General features: G+C 38.2%; 1 protein-coding gene across 2 annotated transcripts in view; it reads right to left on the bottom strand.

The window, feature by feature from the left end:
- Positions 1-2,431: 2,431 nt before the first annotated feature.
- Positions 2,432-18,571, bottom strand: part of ADGRL4 (adhesion G protein-coupled receptor L4) — a 76,040-nt gene continuing 59,900 nt past the window's right edge. For both annotated transcript variants that reach the window (XM_059821942.1, XM_059821943.1), the window contains exons 15-17: positions 6,346-6,437; positions 4,569-4,737; positions 2,432-4,058 (exon numbers count right to left, since the gene is read on the bottom strand). In XM_059821942.1, coding sequence (XP_059677925.1) covers positions 3,996-4,058; positions 4,569-4,737; positions 6,346-6,437 — 324 coding nt within the window. In that variant the 3' untranslated portion in view covers positions 2,432-3,995. The remainder of the gene's footprint in view (positions 4,059-4,568; positions 4,738-6,345; positions 6,438-18,571) is intronic.

Genomic DNA, 18,571 nt, shown 5'->3' with positions numbered 1-18,571 from the left:
TCCGGGTACCATGCGTGGCCACGTATCTGACTCCTGGTGAAGTCTGGATATTGCAAGGGCTCTTGGTTCTCTGTAGGGTTTGTTTGGGAGGGTTGTCATGGAGATACAGAGTCTGAGAAAGGCAGTATGGACTTTCAGGTGGCTGCAGGCTGCCCACAGCAGTGGCCAGGAGAGCTGAGCTGGCAGGGAGCCAGCCAACTTGTGAAAATGCTTTAGCACATTTGCACTCGACATTTTGGTTGTGGTTAAATAGAATATCAGTGCGTTGATGACCAGCTGTTTTCAAGTCTGCATCCATCTCAAAAGCTTCATTTTATATAAAAATAGCTTTGGGGGATGACTTCAGTGAGGTAGTATCTTCACTTCTGTAGTCTCACAGCACAGTAATGCTGTGTGTCCTGAATGCACGAGAACAAATTGAAAAGAGCAACACAGGCTGGAGCAGGTTGTTGGCTAGGAGCCCTCCTCCCACTAGCTCTTTGCCCAAAAGGAAGAAAGTTTTAATTTTCTTGATGGGTTAAGTTTTGGCTTTTTTATTTAGTCTATAAAGGTTTCAGAGGAGGAGGTAGGACTTCTTCTGTGACTAGCTGGCATCTGGCAAGAGTGTGATTCTGAACTGGGCTTTAAGGGACTGTCATGACCCAGATATAAAAAGTGGTATTATTGGTGAGAAAAGTGATGCTGGAGGTGTAGCAGTCGGAGGAATCAGCCCTGCAAATATTTGTTCATCCTGCCTACAGTCACCATGTTCAACATTGCTTTATATGGCTGGTCAATAAGATGCACGAGTTTGCAAATTCCTGGCTTCGGGGCACCACCATGTTATGAATTGAAAGACTGTGACAGCTGGAGAGTGGAGGAAAGTCTGGAATAAATTTGAACAGTATCTATGGTGTTTTCATGCCTATCTGCTTCATTCCAGTAGGTAAAGAGCGCAGGCGATCTGTTTATCAGCACAGCTCTGGCAGACTGAACCTCCCAAAGGCTGTGATGATAATTAACTCCTAAATGTTGCAGTTTCTTTGAAATACACTTCCAATTCTTTGAGGAAATAATTATTTCAGAATAAACCAGCCTTTCTTAATCCAGACCTTATTTATTATATTCTGAAGCACACCTTGAAATGCAACATTGAACACAAATTTCTCTTTGATTGGTTTAATGGAAACAATTTCTCCCTTCAGCAGACACTTGCTTTCAGAGTGAAACCTTAATATTTTACTTTTTATCTGTCTTGTCAATCATTGATTTTTTATTTTTTTTTCCAGCTGGCCCCACCTGGAGATGTCATAAACCTCTCAAAAGCATGTAATCTGAAAAGATGCTGAACAAAGCTTTTATTTTTCAAACTAGTCAACTAGTTACCAGTTGATCTGACAAATATGGCACACAAATTTATTTTTGGAAAAACTGTTCAGCTGATGCATGGCACCTGAGTGCAAGTTTGCTTGACATAATCGTAACTAATGCCCAACTGTTATTTTTCTGATTTGATATTTCATATCACAGACTCATAGAACAATTCAGGCTGCAAGGGACCTCAGAGGGTCATCTCATCCACCTTCCTGCTCATGCAGGATCAGGTATGAAATCAGGTTCCTGGGGGCTTTATCCAGTCTTAAAAACCTCCAAAGATATTAACAAAACTGCACAACGTCTCTGGGCAACCATTTCCAATGCTTGACTATCCTCATGGCGAAAAGGTTTCTTCTTCACAACTTGCTGAAACCTCTCTTTTTGCAGTTTATGTCCGTTGTCTCTCCTCCTCTCTCTCTGCTGGGTTGGGGCTCATGTTACTAAGGGCTGTGGCAAATAAACCCTTTTATTTCTTGTCAGTACTTCTCCATGCGTTAGGGAGGACAATTACAGTATCCTTCTAGGGCAATGAAGCTAAACAAAATTTTTCTGCTCCTTATGTGCTGTATTAAAAGATGAAAACTCATCCTTGCATGTAAGGAAAACAGAGTTTCAATGAAGATCTGACCCAGAGATTGGAGAGCACAGTTTTCCTATAAAAGATGTTCTTTCATTAAAAAGACTATTGTAACCTAAACACTTTACGATATATTTTCTTTCCAATGAACTTTTTCAATCTAACCGAGCATGCTGAAGTCATTATACAGTTACTAGAGATGCCTCTTTGTCCAGACAGACTTACTATAGGTTACATTTCTGCAGGACATTAAAAATTATGTCTTATAGATATCCTTCTAAAAATACTCTTTTAAGTAATATGTATCTGCACCTTCCCAGAGCTGGAAGAACATATACAACAGCAAAGGAAATACAGCAAATAATTCAGGGCAAATAATATATAATCATGAGAATTTTTACCACTGTATTTATTTAAATGAAAGGAAATATGTCGAAATGTGAAAGCTAAGTACTTCAGTTTGTTCACATATTTTTACATTCAAAGGACCAACAGAAATATCTTTTTTTTTTAAAAAAAGATTTCTCTTGTGGTTTCCAAAATTTTGAGAGAGGCATGGAATATACTTAATGAAGCATGTCACTGCAGTGCATATAATGAAAGCCTTGTGTATATGGAAAAAAGATAAAAACCAAACAAATTTGACCATTACCAAAAAAAGGTTTCCTTTAATATAAATAAAATTCAGAGTAGTTCTTTATTTTAACAGACAACACAACAGTGGGATTTATTAACAACTACGTATTTACAGTGCCTCACTGGTAAAAATACTGGGCTTCATCTGAGATCCTAGACACTTCCTGAGAAGGCAACATGGACTGAGGATTGCTCAGCACTTCACATAAGCTAGGTGCTAAAAGGGTGAAAATAAAGCATACTTTAAAAATAAGTAAGATGGCAAAGGTGGAACTGCTGATGCATTGTCTTTATGCCCTGATCCAGCAAAACTTGAATCTTAAGTACTCCCTTTGATTTCAGTAGATCTAGGTATGCTCCCAAGGTTAAACACAGGATAAGTGTTTCAAAACCAGGAGCCTCAGAGGAAGACAACTGCTTGACTCCAAGATGTTATGAGTAGAGAAAGCTGCTATAATTACAATTTTACATGGTATGGAGGCACAGAACCTTGAATTTAAATCTGTATTCTTCTGCATGGGTGATTTCTACCACTTTACTTTTAATTTGATCCTACAAGGTCTGGATTCCAAATATCTCTATCAAGTGACAAACTTGTGAAAGCATCTTCTTCCCACAGCCTCCAAAATCATAGTGCCAGTTTAGCAGATCTCAGTCTTTTTGACAATTAAATAAAACAAGAACCAGATCTTTTTCAAAGTATTCACAAAATAATCTTTCACTTATAAAATGGCTGTCCCACCATTCTTGTATCAGATCTGACCTCAGCTCTTTAGATCTAAAGAGTTCTTTAAAAGTTATAAAAATAAAGAACTGATTAATATACAAATATATATTTCAGAGTGATAAGAGAATAATATTAAACAAATTCCTTTTTTAATCTACTTTAAATTAAAAGAAATGTTTTCAAAAGTCTGGGCTGAAGCAGATCTTTATCTATTGACCATTTAATGGATCCCATTCCCTGCAGATGGCCACATACAACTTAATTTAAGAAGCTCATTGCTACAAAAAGACAGTGAACATGTTTCCACTAGCAAAGCAATTAATAAAATCTGCTGTGCCAGTTGGTTTTTGGTATCTTGCTTTCAAGAACTACGGATATTTCTAATATTAGAAACAAAACTTAAATAATGAAAAGTCTTGAGCTTCTTTAGAAATTTGCTTCTCACCCTGGTCTTCATTAATATTTGTTTTGCAATAATCGACTTTGTTTTGTATACCGTTTGTACACAACATAATACAAATGCTCTGCATGAATGCACACTTATATACAAAACCAGTCAGTAATTCAGTTAAGAGATATGCCTGCTAACTGGGTCATTTCATATTTTCACAATACCATATTTTTCTGTAATATCCATAACAGCATCATCTAGGTTGCTCCCTTCTTCCACTGAGATGCTCACACATGTTTTCCTTCCATTTATCTCAAGCAGCCGAAACAGCAAGGAACATTTTTGAACAACCTATAATACTCTTCCTGAATCTGAAATAAAAATATTGAATTAAAATACGAAATAGATTTATCAATCTAAAACATCTGTCACTAGACGTTTTAAGGTGGGGCTGCTTTTGACTTTAGGACAGGATACTGAGGAAAGTATCATCCCAGGATCGCATGGATAGCATGAATCCTGCTGCTAACTGCAAAGACTGGAAGTGAGTTTTATTGCACCCATTGCATTATTTCATCGGGTTAATGGCACTATAACCAGTTCCATAATTTTAAAAAAAACATTTTTCCGTGTTTCATAAGTTGTGTTTAAAACTGGGAGAAAATACGTGAGAAGGTAAGAACTGGGCAGAGGTTCTGTCTCCACCAAAAGCAATAGTAATATTTCCCTTCTTCCCTCCTCTCCCCCATCAATGGCTCAAGGATTTCCTCTCTTGCTCTGATAAAACATTTGCACCACGACTGCACTTCAGGGCTGGGCACCTGCCTGTGTAGGTACACGTGACTACCCGAGTCACTTCCCACAAGGAATGGGACACTTACCTTCCTAGACAACACGCAAAGAAATATGAAGATGAACATCCCCTGGAATGCGTTGAAGATTGTAAAAAGGTATGCAGTAACCACAGATCCCTGTACGACATGGAGGACCCCGAAGATCCAGGTAGCCCCAAGGAGGAAGAGGAGAGCAAGAGCACCGCGGGCACAGGATCTAGACAGGAAGGAAACATTGTGAACAACATGCGGGCACGTGCTATTTTCCTCCCGTCACCGCTTTGGATGGTGAATGCTGCCTAGGCAGTTTCTTCAGAGCTGCAAAGGCCTGAGAAGTGAAAATGTGTGGGCTGCTCTTTAGGGTGTGCTGTAGCACTGTGGCATGAATAGGCTCACATAATCACTGCAGAAGAGCAAAGGAGTAAAACTGGAGGGCCTTAAAACACTGGCTTCTTTAATCTTCAGATATGTTTTCTCTGGTGTACTGCAGCACCATATGATTTGATTTAAATCTACTGTTAGTGTAATTCCCCAAGGAAAAACATATGTTATGAAGCATTCCCCCACTTTTTCTCCTCTGCCTTATCCTCCTCAAAAAATAACCCAGAAAAATGTACAGTATGCTCTTAGGTCAGTACATGTGCATGACATCAAAGGGTTCCCAGCCTGCCTTTCAGGTTCACTGCAGAAGACGGTGCTGGTTGTAAAACTAGACTTTCTTTCTTTCATTCTTTCTCTTTTAAAAAAAATGTTTTTGTTTTTAGAACACAAATACTCTCCAATAGTTCCTGGGTCAGCATATTGGTGCTTTAAAATTATAGCAACTGATTAGTTATGACTTTTTTTTCCAACACGCTGTAGAGCCTTGCTCACAGACTTGAGCAAATTACAGCATGTTGTCTTGGAAATGAAGCCACTGATTACTTTCTTATTCATTCTCAGCCCAGTCATTGCAGGACTTCCTTTGAACAACAGGCATTTTTAGCACTGTTCCTCTGAAAATGAATAATTTTCAACTTCATTAAAACCAGCTCACCACATGAAGCTACGAAGGGTGAGGAATAAGAGAAAGTAATCAATCAAACAATTGCTAAATCCTAACTATAAATCTAGTGCAATGCATTGAAACTGCAGGAGTGTTCCTAAGCAACACAAACAGTAAGTTGTTTTCAATGTTCCCTATAGTACACTTCAGCTTTTCCTGCACAAACGGTTTTCAAGGTCCCTATAAATCAGTTTTAAAGAGAGTGAGTTGATGGAAAAATCATAGCAGCATGCAAAGTAAGAATCCTGCAGAGAATCCCCCCCCCCCCCCCCCCCCCCCCGGCCAATGCCAGAAAAGTACAATGTCCTACTGTAGACTTCTTACAAATAATGTGAATGGCTTGATTCTCTTATCACTGTATTCCTTGTTACTTCAAGGCAAATATTTTGTCCCAATTCAGGCATAAGCTTTGAAATCTGGTTTGCCTTGCATAGAGCATAGAGGCTGTGGAAAGTACTTAAGAAAAAAGGACAATTACTTCTTTAACCTTGCTATCAGCCTTTACCCTCTGGTTGATAGGGGCCACTCATTGTATTCTTTGTACAACTCTCACACAACCCCAGTGTTACTGTACGAGGTATTGCTCAGTGGAAATAAAGATTGCAAAATCTACCTCCAAATCTATACGAGAGGAAAACAGAAAAAAAATAAAATCTCTCTTTTTCTACAAATCTTCCAGAAGATTAAATTGTTGCTTTTGTTGCTTTTGAATACTCACTTTCACCTCTGCTTGTATTTAAACTTACTGAAGGTAGAATTTTTATTAAATGGCAAACTTACCTTATATTTTCATAACAACTAACTTCGGGCTTTAACATTGCAGTGTGTCGAAATACTTTATAAATAATCACTCCGAAAGCCAACAAGTTAACCTGGGGGGAGTGAAGAAAGGAACTTTTAGTTCAGACCAGGATGCTTTTGAATTTCAGTAACTCTTACACATTTAAATGAAACAAGGCAGATAAAGTTTCTGTGTATATGAAACCTACAGAATCCAGTGCCGGGAGGGGAAAAAACCCCACATTTTTCTGATCCACTTCTATTAAAAAAATATGAAACCTGTAATAAACATTGATCAAACAGGGCTGTAACTCTACCTTATCTCAACAGTATCACTACCAACAGTCTGCAAATGTTTATTGATTTTATTGGTAAATCTCTTCGATTTCCTGCTGAGATTTTTTTTCTCTAAGTAGACATGTTTAAGAAACGTAAAGTAAAGAAAAGAAAAGAACAGAAAAGGGAAATGGAGAAAACCAAAAAAGCACCTCCCCCCCCTGGATTTTCTATTGTACTGTATCGCATAGATCTTGACAAAATGCATGTCTTTTGTTGCTGAATAACATTAATAACATCATATATTCCGAGGTCTTTGGAGTATGAAAATTTCAAGTGACACAAAAAAACTTTGAGGTTTACACAAAGAATTTTTAAAAAAGTAACTTTGGTTGAAAGGCTCCTTAATGCATATTCTCTCTTATATTTTATGTTTGTTTCATAGGTGAATAATGTCAGTATGTTTTTTTTCCTGCTTTCTTGAGTTTGAAACAGAAAAAAAGCAACTAAAAGAAGCAGTTTTGCAAATGATGCTCAATTATGGTTCTGAACCTTTGTTTGCTCAGCTAGGCTTCACTGATCTTTCATTTAAATTTATACTGCATTCCTTTAACAATGTGGATGGGTTTTCTTTCTTGCTTTTTTAAAAAATTCTTATTTTGCTTTGCAGCATTTAACATCAGAATCTATTATAAATGTTTATAAATGAACCAAATGTTAGCTGGATGTCATCCAGATACTATTTGTTGATCCTTGGTTGTAATCCCATGGTTGGTTCCTGTGGGTTTCCAGCTGTAGAATGAATAGAATTAATGTCTTCCCCAACTTGTTTCTCCAGAAAGACTGTGTGGTTTTCCTCCCTCCCTCTTTTTCTTTAAAAAAAAATCCTCCAAAATGAAAACAAAAGCCTGCAGTAGGAGCACAGCATCACTTTAAAAAGAATCACTTTCATTTGTTAACACTTGTTATGTATGTCCTTAGAACATTTTTGTTGTGTCAAAGGGGGAGTATCTGATATTAAATGCAGGCTCTGCTTTAATTAGCTGCATGCTTGTACTTTAATACAGCATAATGTATTTACAATTTGATAAGACAGGAGATAGGGCTGATTAGTAGTTTAGGGAATTAATCCTTCACTGAATACCTTGTACTTGCACTGATCGTGAGAGCTATTCTGAAGCTCCTTATATTTAAAATTGTAATCTATAATATCTCCTAAACCAGCAATTTTTCAAAGTTAATTATAAGTCAGTCAGTAGTTGTGGGTAATTATATGCAGACTTACTTTTTGTCTTATATTTGTTGGTGAATAACGTGTCAAATAACTTAGTGCACACACTGTAATCTGTATAACCCGCCTAATGTACTTACTAATCTGAAAAAGGTAGGGTGAAATGTGATCAAAGTACCATGAACACAGAGAATACACACTGCTACTTCTTCAGAAACTGTTATCAAGATTGCAAGCACAAACCACGCGACCAACCTTCCTTTCTGCCAGCCCGTCACCAAGATCACTAATGTCAATGAGAGCCTTCCTATTGCCATTAACAGGCTCTGTAAGAAGCTCCATGGGTCAAACCCCCTTACCCTTCAGCCACATAAACCTGCTGCAGAACTGGAGAGGTTTTGCTGAGCAAGGATGGGGCAGGCAGCTGGCAGATGTGGGGCCTCGCGGCAGTGGACTCCATTTCTCTTTGTCCCAGTCGGGCTCCTTTACACAAATACTATTTACGCTGTCCGTTGCACAGGATAATAGGATTTGGCCCTCTGCATTAAAGTAATACCCATTAACTATGATCTTTTCATTCATCAATCCATTCTAATGGGAATAATCTGTACATATCAGGGGAGCGGGAGAGGTTAATGCTGGCTTCTCGGAGTCGGCTGCCAGAACACAATTATTGTACCATACGTCTCAGGTAGCCTTGCAGGAGGTAGTGTTACAGGGTAATGAGGGTGAGCTTAACTTCTGAAATACCCGGTCATTTCCAAGATTTATGAAAGCCTTAAGCTGGTTTTTGCCCCATTTTGAAGCACTCCGTTAATAAAAAATACCTATAGCAAAGTGCATAGACTGCCTTTACACAATGTTCAGTGTCTCAAAACAGTAGCTTTTAGACAACGTAGCGGATTTTTTTTTTTTCCTTTTCAACCTAAGTTAGAGACCTCTGGAACGGCATTTTGTCCTTTGGGAGACAAAATAGGTAACAACAAAGTAGTTGTAACTGTCCTGTGACACAGAAATGCAGCAAAACTTGAGGGAAAACAATAACACGAACTCATGGGTAAATCCAGGAGAAAAAACTAGCTAATGTTAATAATGTGTCAAGTGTGGCCTTTAGAGAAAACTGGTAATCCAACAGGTATCCTAAACTTAACATATTCTGCTTCAACGTGATACTCTGCATGTTCTTTGCTATGAATATACCAGTAGCATCAGCTGTTTCTGGGAAATGAAAAGTAAAAAGTTCACATTGGACAGCTGGTCTGAGTAGGAATACTGAGGATTTGGACTGAGTAGGACTAAAGGGGAGATGGCCTTTATATAACTGATATCCCCAAAGACCCATACATATTTCAACAAATGGGATGGGAAGTCAAATCACCCAAAACGCCTGCCCAAAGATAGAACCACTTAAGACATTTGAATTTGTATCCAAAACTGAGCTTCAAATGAGCAGAAATCGAAGAAGTAGGCTGTAAAAGTAATCCAAAATATAGATAGGCACAAGGAAACCTGAATTCCCAAGTCTTCCAACTGGGACAAACTGAGGGACTTGTGGATGAGAGACAGTGAAACATCTAAAAAGGCTTCAGCTGCTACTTATGCCCAAATAATGTGATTTTTACTTACTTTGGCTGTAATCACGTTTTAGTTTTTGTAATTACAGCACAATCTTCAGATCTTGTTGAACAAACTTTCGATGACATTATAATTAAGGCTGCCTTAAGGTGACAGGCAAGGTGAATGAGTATGAAATAGCAAATATAAGGTAAACTGCCTCTGGAGAGGCAGCAAGCTGGAGTCGAGCAAGATGTGCAGGCAGCTGTGAAACCAAGCTCAGGACAGGCTTTGCACAGCCCTGGAAAGGGCCAGCCTGGGGACTGCTGCTGCCGCACGCCGGCTTTGGGGAGAAGTTACCTGTGTAATGAGGAGAGCTACTTCGCAGCTTTGGGCGAACCCAAAGCGTGAAATGTTGTGGCATGGCCACAGTTTTATCAAGTGAATAACAACATTACAGTGTGACATGGTAAGTTCTTGTGCCTTTGTTTTCAGTGTTATTACATGGCTGAGCAGTCAGAGAAACTGCTGCGTGTCCTGAGAGGGACTTCTCGGCAAGTCTAATAGGCTAAAGGGGAATTGCATTGATTCCAAGCCCAGAACTGAATTCTTTTTTTTTTTTTTATTATTTAACAAACAACCCCAAACTGCTATTTGGCAAACGGTGCACTCAGTCCTTACTATTTCACAAAGGAAACTTCTGACTTTCTCCCTGCAAGCCCAATTCTGGGAGGTGCTAGAGCATCCTCAGCCCTCCCTCCATCCCTCCCACCCCGAGATTCAGTGGGAATCAGGTTTCACTCAGTGTGCTCAGGTGCACTACAGGACTAATTTTAATAATTAATCTATTCCTTTTTTTTTTTAAGTGGTTAATCAAAGACAAGGGCTCATATAGGAACAGCCTCCGCTCATAGCATCTTCAAGGAATCATTTCTCCTTAAAGATATTTGTAAAAGTATTTTAGCTTTCCTAAATTCTAGAAATGTGGTATATTTATGAACAAATGGTAGGAAACTTAAAATATATTTATGTGAAATAGACATTAAATAGGGCAATTATTAGGATCCCATGAAATCAGGATTCTGTAGATACGGGCAACTACATTTATGTATCTATATAACCCAGGATAATCTCCAAGGAGCCACAAATCTGGATGAGCTAGTTTTTGCTGTACACCTGTGACTGAGTTTAAAGGGAGGATGGTAAGTGTTTGGTACGTCTCTCTTGGGGACATCACCTGTGTGAAGGGTCATGAGGATTTAGGATTTTGGAGTGACTTCTGGCCCCATTAAACCAATGGCAGAACTCCCATTGCCTCCAGCGTTGTCAAGGCTTTACCTCTACATATCATAGAGAGTGGCAGTCTCAAGGGGTTCACGGGCAACAGTGGACACTGCTGTGGGTTTCACTCTGCAGATTAGCACTTGCGTGTATCATGGATGCACACTGTGGTATAGAGCAGGACAGTGAAATTTTCCTGCAGCTGTGTTTTGGGGATCTCCATGGTACAGTTCCCATGTTCACAACTGTGACGTTGGTGGGTAAGATACAGCAGGCACACAAGGAAGAGCTCAGAGCTGTCTGGAGTGGCACAAGTCCTAGGATCAGATCTGACCCACAGCCACAGCGTCGGTCTGGATAATTTCCTCTTGTAAAGAAATTCACAGGAGAGGAAAACCAATTGCAAATTCAAAGAAATTTCCTGGTGCTTTCCTAATCGTATAGTCAAGAATAAGGTGGTTCTGCCACAGGAATTAGCCTGGGGAGCTCTGTTCAATCAATGACATGTATTTTAGGATAGGATGGGAAAAACTGTGTGGTGTTAACCTACCTCCACCTAGAGCTAGGATGGCTCTGTAAATCTGTTTGCACATTGGCATCCCTCCTTCTGTCTCAATGCCACCACTGCTAACTGAACAGAGTACTTCTGCCTAGGCTTCTGTAATGAAGGAAAACTGCCCGACGGTGGGCATGGGTAGAGCAAGATACTGCTGCTTTGGCTTCTACTCCTAGCAGTTCTGGGACCACCACAGCACAATTTCACCCAGCCACAGTTTGTAGAAGAAAATAATAGAGTTGTATACATATCAAGACATAATAATATTTACTTGGTTCTTTTTCCTAAGAAGAGGATCCAGAAGAGCACTGAGAAACAATCTCATCTATTGTCTAAGCAAATTACAAACTTCCCTGTCGACTACTAACTGTATTTTGCAAACTAAATAATAATATAAAAATGAGCACATAGGTCCTAAAATGCTAAATGTTCCAAGCTGTTGGAGTTCTGCTAATAGCACATTGCTTAGCAACTGCTATATTTAAAATAGGTCCTTAATTCCACTGTTAAATGTACGTATTTTACATACTGGAAGTAAATATGATGTTAGTGCTTCACACTGCATGAAACACTCTCTGTGCAGGTAGAGAATTATAGTTATTTTTAGTTGAGCACTGAATGGTATGAAATACACAAAATTTAATAAAGCATGCAAAACATCTGCCTGCAAATAAAAATATTTGCACTCATGTTGAAGAGTTGTAGTTTCTTTCATAATTAATTACAATTAAATTGTAAGATACTGAGTGAAGTGATATATCATCATTTTGCCCCATCAAGGTAGCTGACAGCTGTCAAATTTGGCAACTAAGAAATCTTTTTTCATTCCTCCCCCCCTCCCTTTTTTTAAGCAAGACAAAAGAGCACTTGAAAGCTCAGAGGGAAATGGTCCATCTTTCATGGCAGTAGCTCAGTTAGCATCTGGTAAAATGAAACAGATCACGATGAGAGGCATTCAAGAAAATTTTGTCCAACTTTTTTGTTGAAAAATCTCAGCTCATTAGCACTAAAAGACAGTTACTGTTTTAGACTACACTTTCACCAGGAAAGGCTTCCTGACTAGGGTAGCTTTTCTGATTAAAACCAGAAAGGACACTCCTGAACAATGAAAATCCCTGTGGACAGGGCATTTATCCAGGATGTTGGAGACACAGGCACAATTTTCCGTTGTACTTAATATTCAGACCAGGCTATGACCCTTAGTTTGTCCAGCCTCTGTACCCGCTCTATTCACTGCTATTGCTCCGTCAGCCCTGCTGGATCTATTCCATGCCATATAAATAATTAAATATTCACTGGAGCAGGGAGACCTGGATCTCCCTCATCCCTCAGTTCCTCATCCAGGACTATCTAAAGATAGTTCTTTTTTTAACAGTGGAGTAATTGTTTAATAAGAGACTGAGTTTTTGAGGCTATTTCCAATACACATGCATTCATGGAATGAAAAAGGAAATGGTAATTTCATATATGATATCCTTGTGTAAAAGATACACTCCAGCCTTTCAAAAGTTATTAAACCACTTTAAATATCAGCCTTTTAAGGCTCTCTAGTGTTACAAAGAAGAGAAGGTATAAGAAAGAGGCAGCTAATTCTAAAGATTCAGACATACTAGTTCTGATTCAGTCTGAGCACTTTACATTCAAACTTCAAAAAAGAAACCCCCAAATCATTCCCTTTTCCTTTCTTAGTCTCTGTTTCAATAATTGATGAAACCATCTATATGCTGATGTCAGATCTCACAAAAAAGAAAGAGAAAATTTTTCCTGCTGCTCTCGTAGGCATATACTTGAATTTTTTACATATATCATATTGAATTTGGCTCTTTCAAAAAATGTCTGAAGTTCAGAGCAGCTGTATCTGTATCAGTCCTTACAATGACCCTCATTATCAGTGTTTGAATTAATGAGCTTGTGATGGTCTGAATTCTGCCACAGAGAGCAATACATTTTTGTCTCTCTGGCTGTATGGCTAATGGCTGGGTAAAATGACAACATTCAGTGGGTCATCGTTATTTGAGTCAGGGGAGAGCAGAATTAAGCTATTAACAATACAACAGTTTAAGCTTCAAAATGAAAGTGTGTGCCATATTAATTGCATAAAATTGGACACAAGCTGGCAGTCAAACAGTCTGGGTTTGTCTCCTGACTGATTCATCTCATTATCATGTCCCCAGTGAATATACTTTCTCAAATGCTTTAGGTATACAACCTCACTCTTATCTGGGAGTAAAAAATGTAACAAAAACATTAACAAACCCCCTTTACGCTATATTTTGGGTAAATATTTTCAACAATGCAGGATTAGAATGTTATGATTCTAAGATTTTACTTGTTTTAAAAGTTAAAGCATAGCTAAATGAGTTTATTTCAAACCCTGTCTCAGGAAATACATGATTTTCACATAGGGTTGCTCTTTATACATTAATACTTCAAAGTTGTTCTTTTACATACCTCAAGCTGTAGATTTAGACTCAATTAAATGCTTCCTTTATATTTTTAGAACACTTATAGCAAGCTGTAAACAAAGAAATAAATAAATAGATGGGTTTTCTATGTTTTTCATCAGCGTAAACAGCTTCCGAGACTTCTGGATACAATGTTGCTTCTTATTGGATTGGAACGCTAAACACATACTGACCTAAATATGTTTATTTAACTTCAGTTCTGCAGCCCAGGGCAGGAGGGATGAACCAATAGATCTGTATCTGATCTCAGCCATAAACGTTAGCCCAACTAGCTACAATGGTTGGACTGGGGTCTATCTTGCTCCCAGTATAATTAATTACTAGATTTACTCTTCTCCTTTTCCAAGAAGCTTTTGAGAAAGTGTATTTACTTGGGAGTTGGTAATGACATAAATCAGGCTGTTTAATGAACTGATTCCAGGTGCATCAATGACTTCAGACTAAATGTTACACCTCTCCTATGGTTTCTTTGCGTAAATGCAAACCTGTGTTAGGTTACATCTACAGCCTTACGCAGGACCCCTGCAGAAGTATTTTTACCTGGCAAAGAGGAGTTAAGTAGTTGTATATTATCTTTTAGCACAAGTAGCTTCAGTGAACGGATGAGCTACCAGGAGGGAGGCAGCATAAGGAGCACGACTGAGCTGTCAAGTCTGACAACAGGCTATATTTGCCATTTTGGAGGAGTGAATAGTTGACAGAAAGCTGTCTGTGCCTTTCACAATATGCAAAATACTCTAAAGGATTTGGACTTTTGCTTTCTAGAAACATTCATGATTCTGCTCTGGATGTGGTCACAAAATCCCATGCTGTAGTTTACGATCTTACTCAAAGCCAAAAAAAGTTCTTTCCAAGACCAAGTGAGATTTCTAAACAGAGTATTCACATGCAGTTACTACTGTGAATTTAAATTTGCTTCTCTAAATGCCTGCAAGTTATGAATCAAAGGGGCAGTAGAATAGTGGAAGAAAATGTGATTTGAGTGAGAAAATATGTAGTGTGGATGTAGTCATTATGTAATTACTAAGAAAGACATCCTCCAAAAGACATCATCAGTCTATGTTAACTATCCAAAGCAAACCTACGGTGTCCTTTCAATGAACAATTTAGGGTAAGCATATGTGTTTATAGTAATTGTGCTTATAGCATATAGTAATTGTGCTTATAGCAAAGCAATGTAAAGAATCACCAAAAGTATATTAAGCAATTAAAAAAAAGAAGACTGATTCAGACAGTTGTGTGGCTTTCCTGAAAAAAAATCCACTGAGGCTTAGTATACGTGGATCCATTAAAATAGTGGGCACAGTTTATCTTGCTAGAAAAGAAGAAGGATGGCTGGGACATTGACCTGCACCGAGCTGTGGGACGTCTCAGGAAATCTGCACAGCCAGCTGGCACCTGCGGGTGCTCTTCCCCTTCCCCTTGGCTTCCACCTGTACTCCCTCACTTGCTGTTTCTGCTTCCTTCACTCTTGACGACAGAGGACATGCTTGACTTTTCAAGTCTAATGTCCTTTCAGTGAATCTGAGGGAGAACTTCTTCACATGCCTTTTCTTATAACAGTACTAGCTAAGTTGTTTTTTTAAAAAAATCTTTTTATCGAACATCATTCAAGGATCTTTGAGCCTTATGTGATGAGTTTGTTCCTATGTTACAACACAAGAGAAAGTAATGTTCACATTGTAGACTAAGGCCACAGCCTCTTTTTCCAAGTATTTCCAGGGACTTTAGAACAGGGGCTTTAATGACAGAGGGAAGGAAGGAAAAACCTTAATTTCACATGAAAGCCCTGGTCTTGCTGAGAAACTACATCCATTGGGTATGGCAGTATGGAAGCTGTGGCTTGGAGATTAAAGATGGTCTTGTCCACTGAACAGGGCAAGTACTTTCCGACTCAGTGATTACTTAGCACAGCAGGTATTGTTGCTGAACAACATTGTGGTTTAAACTAATCTGTTTCAACCAAAATTGCAGACTCAGTCTTTAATGTCACTGTGTAATTAATTATCTCCACTTTATCCACAATGGCATAATAAATGCAACAGAGACACCTTTAACTGAAGCCACAGAGGGGCTAATGAAAAGGGGACTATTATTCTTTCATAAAGAATAATAAAGCCATCGCTAGTCCCTGTAGGAAATTTATTTCCACTAAAAAGGCAGACTGAGGAACAAGAGTAGATATAAAAAAAAATGTTTAAAACAGCTATTTTCTGAAAAATGTATGGTAAACAGTACAGAGTATACTTTTCTCGTCTATCTAAGAAACATAACTAGGCATTTATCACAAATAACCCTTTTGAAAAAAAAACCCACAGAATTTTCCAAAGCATAAATATTCACTAAAAAACGTGAGATGGTGGTATGGTTTGTTGTGATAGAGGTCAGAGGTCAAACAACTTTTTCAATAGTAATCCTTAGAATATCAAGAAATACCAAGAGTAACGAACATGAGATGCTTCACTGAAGATCAGGTATAATAATGTGAAGAAGCCTGAAGAGGCAGTGTACCTGATTACACCAATGTGGTGTGACCGACCTCAGAGGGGCTGCTTTTGGTTTTTTTTGCCCTCCCTTTTTTTTTTTTTAAAATGGGAGCAAAGGACTGTCAGATCATGTCTGGGAAAACATAAAACTTTGGACTCTTTGAATATTTACTTTTCTACAAGAAAGATGTTCAGTTGGAATGGCCTAGATTAGAGTATTAAGTACATGAAATTTGTGAGCATATGAGAAAACAGCAGAGTAATGGATTTGCCAGGAAATTTTTCTGCATTGATTGCAGCAGTATTACTAATCCTGAATCAACCTAAATGTACAGAACTGAATAAGTATTACAGCTGTCCAATAAGATTTGATGAATGCACTATTCCATTAATTTTACCTTTTTTGTTGAATAAATTATTTGACAAATAATGGTAAAATTCATCAAATAAATTATCTGATGAATATATTTTTTAAGTAATCGACTAGCTCTAATGAATATGCAGGCAGTTCCTTAATGAAAAGCATTACTCTACTGTTAGCCTGCTTTCATCACTCACATGTCACTTTTTTGTATTTTGCAACTGCAATCTGTATATTTTATTCATTTACCCATTCATTTATACATGGGAAGTTCAAAACAGTATGGTTAATCAATCACTGCAATTCTTAGTATATTTTTGCTTTACAGTTGATTATTCATTACATTTATTACATACAGGAATGCTTAATAAAAAGAACTTGGCTTTTTTGAGGACACCTCTCCCAAGAACTAATCTTGGTTTTATGTTCCAAGTCAGGTTTACAAGACAGATCTGAAAATTGCAGGGTCCATTTATAAGCCATTTTTTTAGTTGCAAACACTATGATTACCAATTGTTTCAAGAAACTGGAGCTTGAAACCAAGCTAGATCCCTTCAAGGTCCCTGAAAACACACATGAATGGAGTAAACCAAGGAAGAGTGTACAGGAGCCACCTCCTCGCTGCACAGTGCTAGGATGTTTGGATAAAGCCACAGAGAGGATTGTTTGGATGATGTTCAATTTTGGAAATGTTCCAACCTCAAAGAGCAACTCTGTATTTTGTTATTACAGAGGTGATCTCAGCAAATGATACTGGTAGATTTATGCTGTTAAACAAAAAATTGCACCAGTTAATGTTATGTGTCATGCTTCTGAGTCCTGGTTTCTCACAGATGTATGCCAATTTATTGTGACATTGACAGTGGGTACAACAGTCAAGCCTGCATGAATCTGTCGATACTGCAAAGGTGCAAATCGTGTTATCATTAGTGACTTTGAACTTTCTGCATGAAGGTCAACTGAACAGATTTAATGGGAGAAGGTTGTGGGAGAGAGGTATAATAGAAGGGTTGCCTATAGCTGCACTTGGAGTAGCAGCAATTCTCTTTGAAATTTTCCTTTTAATGCCTTGTAGATGTTCATAAGTGTAGTATTAATAGCCTTTGCCCAGCCCTTCCAAACAATGTCATTTCTGCTGCCAGCTAGACAACTAATATATAGCTGTCCCTCACAATAGGTACAAGTGGAGGGACTTATCCTGTGTCCACAGAGTTTAAAAGATGAAGTTTCCACAAATGTCAGTAGTGCAGAATAAAGCCCTTACATAGGTCTGCTCCCACGCAACACAGAGTGAGCTGTCATGCCAGAGGTGGGGAAAGCCATGTAGAAGTCCTCCACAATGGGAAGGAGTTTGTTCTTGGCTGACATTATATGCTCATCAAAACTGCAGCTGCATTACCCTGCAGACAAATGGTTATTTCCATTCTGCACACTTCCTATTACAGGGAGATTATTATTGTAAGAGTGTGTTACAAAAGAAAAGAAAATGTTCTAGGGATTTTTTTTTTATTTTTTTTTTTCATTTTTATACCTTTTATCTCTGGAGCTTATATTTGTATTTGCCTCAGTCAGGCTTGGGTTGTGGTGTGTGTGAATGTTTGTCCCTTAAAGCTTGTGATAAACTCACTTTTATATTAAAAAGTTTAAATACTTGTTATAAATAATTTCTCCATACTTGTATGCTTTGATCTAATCTTCAGCATAGTTTTAGCTAAAATGGTTGTGGCTCTAAAGATTACAAGTATTAGGAGGAAGAAATAAGTTGTAGAAATTATCTTCAGTCTGCAGCTTGCTTTACAAAGGTTTAAAATGCCCTTTCTTTCCTAACTCCATCTAAAGAGCTTCTGACCCACTCCTTTTCATGTACAGTCACCAATATAATAATAATAATAATCATTTTTAGATGGGATCAATAAGGCCATTGCTTTACACTTAAGAATGCTAATAGAACCTTAATATTAATAAGCAAACACCTTCAGAAGTAGTGTTACTGCTTAGGCATTCAGAGAACTTGGT

This window comes from Gavia stellata, chromosome 10 (assembly GCF_030936135.1).
Source record: "Gavia stellata isolate bGavSte3 chromosome 10, bGavSte3.hap2, whole genome shotgun sequence".
NCBI classification, from domain to species: domain Eukaryota; kingdom Metazoa; phylum Chordata; class Aves; order Gaviiformes; family Gaviidae; genus Gavia; species Gavia stellata.
The sequence above is the reverse complement of the archived record's forward strand: the minus strand, read 5'-3'. Positions and strand labels throughout refer to the sequence as shown.